This window comes from Andrographis paniculata, unplaced genomic scaffold (genome assembly GCF_009805555.1).
Source record: "Andrographis paniculata isolate CXL003 unplaced genomic scaffold, ASM980555v1 Contig89END, whole genome shotgun sequence".
NCBI lineage: Eukaryota > Viridiplantae > Streptophyta > Magnoliopsida > Lamiales > Acanthaceae > Andrographis > Andrographis paniculata.
The window spans coordinates 327245-333005 of record NW_026137627.1 but is presented as its reverse complement, the minus strand read 5'-3'; the positions used below and the strand labels follow the sequence as shown (position 1 = coordinate 333005).

The 5761-nt window shown below is 25.4% G+C and overlaps 1 protein-coding gene across 1 annotated transcript; it reads left to right on the top strand.

The window, feature by feature from the left end:
- The first annotated feature begins 2436 nt into the window (after positions 1–2436).
- Positions 2437–3481, top strand: LOC127242842 (putative GATA transcription factor 13). Its single transcript, XM_051262553.1, has 3 exons — positions 2437–2613; positions 3066–3335; positions 3428–3481. Exons 1-3 carry the CDS (start codon positions 2437–2439, stop codon positions 3479–3481), a joined length of 501 nt encoding a protein of 166 aa, XP_051118510.1.
- Positions 3482–5761: the final 2280 nt, after the last annotated feature.

Here is a 5761-nt window from a genome sequence, read left to right as displayed (position 1 = left end):
GGACATGATATTGGGACGGGAGGGAGTATTTTTTATGCATTGTTTGGTTGGAATATGAATTTTGAATTTTTGAATTAATAGTAAAAAGAAAAAAAAAATTTAATAGTTGTTTGGGATTTGGATTTTAGGTTGGATATTTGATTAATAAAACTTTGAATTTGAATATTATTTTATGTAATATAAATACACACTATTATATTATTTCAAATTTAAAATTAATTTTTAAAAATAATAAAAAATTGATTTAATATATATTTATTTTTAAAGCCACTCATATTTTCTTTTATAATCTTAATTTGAGTAATTTAATAATTATATATCACACACATATATGTTGTATGTATTTAAAAATGATGTAAATATTTCAAGAGTGTTAAATTTTAAAACTATAGTGTTATAATTTTTCAGCATTGTTAGTTTAAAAAATTATTTATTAAAAATTTAAAATGAATTTAGTAAGAATATTAATAATTGATTCTTTTTAAGAAATAAATCGAAAATTAACTATTTTTATTAATTGATTTTAATTATACACCAACCCCTTACAATGTTAATAATTAATTCTAGAAAAATGTTAATAATTAATTTTAATTAACTGGTGCAAGAAAAGAAAATTAATAAATTGAACAGTAAAAATTTACAATATAAAAAGTAATTAAAAATATAATAAATACACCTGTAATAATGAATTTAATGCATTGATTATACAGTAACAATAAAAAAGGAAAGTCTAATAATTTCACTGTAAATAATATAAAAGTGGAAACAAATTTAAAATTCACCTACCCACACATTAATTTCTCCCACTCAGTTACTATTTGTAAAAAAATTTAATAATTAAAAAAATAATTTAAATCAATAAAGTTGTAATATAAATGCATCAAATCCACAATAAATTCAGGACTTTTATTATTATTATTATTTTAAATTCAAATTACACTATTCATTTTGTATAATTTTTAATAAAAAAATATTTTTTTTATAAAATATTATATAAAAATATTGAATATGTTCATTTTATATTTTTGAATGAACACTTCTTTTGTTATGTATAAGGAATTGTTGGTAATATAAAAAATACTCCATCCGTCCCAAACACGCTGCAATATTTCCTTTTGGTATGTTCAAAATACCCGGCAACATTTTCAAAATAGAAAATAATTAATTATACTTAATCTCCACCCCACACTTTATCCCCCACATCATCCAAAATAAAAAATATCACACGAATTGTTACGATGAAACGAATAATTAGTATATTGATTTACTATTTAATATTATTGAACAATAAAAAATTATTTCATTTTCAACGTTAAAATATGCTTAATAAATTCATTTATCATATTATCGAACTGTTGTTAAACTCGAGTAAGACATTTTTATTTACAATAAATTATTTCAATTTCAATACATGATAGGAATGTCAATAGTTTTACTAAGACTTATTCGAACCTTATTGATATAATTTGTATAAATTAAATATTTAAATATATATTAAGAAAAAGAGGAAATTAATGAGTATTAACAAATATATACATCCATGCATACGTAAAAATTACTAACACACACAAACATATGTATATATATATATATATAACATTTTGGATTAAATTAAAATTTATGTCTTACAAATATATTCCAGATCGTAGTAACAATCTTCGTTTATAATATCACTGTATGTTCTTGGATGATTTTGATAAAAATGATTGATTGGATACCTTTGATTCAATTATATTTTAGTCTTTTAAGTTGATATTAAATCAGTATAATTTTTATTTATTTATTATTTTTAACTTGATCAATAATATAATTTGTTTCTCAGATGTCTACACTATTCGTTATAATTAAAGCAATTTATTCAAATTTCATTTTATACGTGCAAGTTTATCAATGTCATGCTCAACAAAATTACAGAAAAAAAAACTCATCAATATATTAATTTTATGAAATTATGCTAATTTTAGGGTCCGTTGGCTTAAAAAAACTTATGTGATTTTTTGTTGATACTTTTAATATAAATTAATTATTGCATGTATTGTTTCAAATAAAAATGAGTGTCAGAAGTAATATCTTTTCAATAAAAAATAAAAATTATAATAAGAAAAATATACACAAAGTAAAAATACTTATTATTCATTATCCTCGCATTGTCACATTTATAATTTAATATTATTAATATCAATTAATCTACTCAGATTTTTCCGGCATTAATTATTATTGCTCGAATTAATTGAAATGAAAATATTTAAATTATTATTTTGTATTCTTATCATAATTCAACGGTGTGATGAGCAAACAGTAATATGTAACTGACTCATTAATGGCATATTTATCCGTCCGCCTATAAAATCCACCTCGTCTCGCTTTTGCAAAGGACACATTGCATTCAAAGTATACACCGTTTCTCTCACTTGCTTAAGCAAAGACATAGAACTAATGGCCGGAAAATTCAACCTGAATTGCACTCCAGAAAACAAGTGTGAGTCCGAAGAACTTGATTTAACGCTCCGGCTAGGAGGGCCGTATGAAGAAGTAAAGAAGTCCGAGGAAACAAGGAGCACAATGCCTAACTTTGTAGGCAACGTGGGAGGTGAACAATCTTCATTTGGGAAGGTATATTTTTATAAATCATCGTATTAAGGTAAAATAATATTATTTTATTGAGATCTGGTAAGAAACAATTATAATCTATTGTGATTAAAAAAATTATGTGAGATCTATCTGTGTTTTGTAAAACTCTATGCATAAACCTTACCGATAAGTTAAATTTTACCAGAAAATATATCTCACGTGGTAGCACTGCAACTTAGATGGACGGATCGACTTAGTCAAACAATCTCGACTGCAATCCTTGCGCGTGAGATGTATTCTCCATTAAATTTTAACATATTGAATGTTCTGTTTAGAGTTTTCGAAAACAAAAATAGATCTAATCTTATTTCTTAAGCACAAGGAATAATTAAATTTAGTAAGATCCTTTTATGCGGTCTAAATAAAATGAATACAAAAATCGTCGTTAAATTTGTTGTTGTTATGCTCAAGCCAACTAATGCTTTTATTTATAGGGTGACAATTCACACCTCATAGGGAATTCATACGGGATTGCGGAGATTCCTAGTGGATCTACAATACGGACAACCACTTTTGTGCAACCACCAATTGTTACCGATCCCATTCGCTCAATCATTTTCCCGTTCCATCAAGAATTTGTGGCCAATCGAAGCATGTCCCGCAAGAGACCTATCACCGATGTTCATGAGGAGGATGAGACTAAGGCTTGCGACATTTGCCAAAATAGTACAACTCCTTCATGGCGTAGGGGCCCCCAAGAAAAAGTATGATCTACTATCTTCTATATCAATTAAATCTAAAACTATAAACTTAAGTTTGTGATTATTCTAACACAACGTCTTCATTACATTTGTAGAATTGGTGCAACGCCTGTGGCTTGCGCATGTCCCGTGCCAACAAACGCAATTGAGAGGAGATGGTGTTGGTCCGCGAAGCTGTGATAGGGTGTTGTTGAATGGTTGCTACTATTTGTTTTAGAACACTATCGTGTTATTTGGTTTCTTTTGTTGAATTTTCTAAAAGATTGTTTGCTTTGTCGAGCAAGGAAGATTGAATGTTTGTAATGGACAATGGCACCTTAGTTGCCATCTTTAATTATATTTTCAATTGACATTCTATCACAATTTGTTCTTAATGATATTTTGCTATATCTTTAGCAATGTTCTTTTTATTTTTTCAGCATGATGAATGTATTATGTCATTGTAGATTGGCTAGCTCTAAGCCAACACAAATCCTTCAAGCTTGCTTAGACCTTACCGATGCGCACATTGAGAAACTTTTCGGAAGGTAAAATATCGTGAAATTGTTCTAAAATTAAAATGTCTAACTTCAAAGTTCTTTCAAGTAAATTTCCGAAAAAAAAATATATCTTATTGATACCAATAGTCAAATCGATCCATTTAAATGCTATGGGATTACATGTTTATCATAATAAAGCTTTTCATTTTATTTTTAATTATGCTTATTCTTTTTTATATTTAAATTATATTCTATATATATTTTTATATATATATATATATTTTTAAAAAATAACATAAAAAGGAGTAATACGACGTAGTTATGGTGTTAGCTCCAATACTATGTTGCTTAGCTATAGTCAACACATTGTAACGATATACAGAATACATAATTGCCCTTAAAACAATATGTATTGTACATATTATTAGCATGTGCTATCAGTTATATATCAGATATTTGAGAAAATTATTTTTCATTCTGTACGTGACTCCTTATCATTTTAGAATCCTTCTGGAACATTTATTGGATTAGTCCTATAATTAAAAGGATTAACAAAAATGATCATCGAGTGACGGAGTTGCTTGTGTAGTACCGCAGTGACACGCCGTTGATTAAATGGATAACAAGTAAGAAGCGTTTGAGGATTGTTTCTGTCATTTTTTTAATTGTAGGACTAATCAAATATAAAGTCTCATTATGGTCCAAAATGATCTTCAGATAAATGTATACTCATCATCCACATAATATCCGGTGTGCCACAACAATGTGATGCCAACACGGGGTGAGATAAAATATTACTATTTTTTAAGTCAACTAAAATTATTGGTCTCAAATTTATATACAATTCATTTATAGTAAAAAATACTCCATTTGTTGGCAAAAATTAGCACATTTGGAGTTGACACAGATATTAAAAAATGAATATTTTATTGAAAAGTAAGGAAAGTAAAATAGTAGTTGGGGACATTTTTGAAAATTTAGTTAGTAATTGAAAACAAGAGAGAAAATTTAATAAAATTAGTGGTATTGGTTGTAAATAAATATTGAATGAAAGGTAATAATTAAATATTGACTTTTTGATTTTTTTAATATAATAATGAAATAAATTCAACGGATGAACGAAAAAGGAAAATGTAATTAAATTTGACTGATAGAGGGAGTATCCACTTATAATTTTATTATTCTTATTTTAGCACAATAATAATTTTGTTACTATATTTTTTATTTACCTTACTATTTTTTTACCAACTTTTTAACAAATTTTTGGTGATACTTTAATTGTGTATATATATATATATTATTTAACTTATCCATTTATAAGTTTTAATAAATTGATACTTGGTTCCAAATAAAGACCTAAATATTTTATACAATAAAAAATGTAAAATATTTTAAATATTTTTTGAATAAAATAAATAAATAATTGATTAATAATTTATTTTTATAAATTTGTAAAAATCAGATACAAATTTATCTCAAAAAAACTATAAAATGAAGGACTAATCAATTATTTGTTTATTTATTTTATTAAAAAATTATTTAAGATATTTACGTTTTTTATTTGTATAAAACTTGCGTAACTTAGTATTTATTTTAAACAAAACACCATTTTTGGACAAAGAAGGTGTTTCGTGCAAATTTTATATTAACACAAGAGATCTCACGTAATACATAAAATACATGGTGTTTTGTGCATTTTTACTAAAACACTAGGGAGTGTTATATAATTTACCCTAAAAATAATACTCAATTTTGTCTCATCTTAATTGATACATTTTTCATTTTTGTTTATTCTATAACAATTGACATTTTTCTATTTTGGGTGAAATTTACTAAACTAAATCATACTCCATTTAATAAATAAATCAATTTAATTGACTACGTAATATACATCATCTATGACTCATTCAAAACTCATTTATTTCTATCTCTTTCTTTAAAAATTAATAT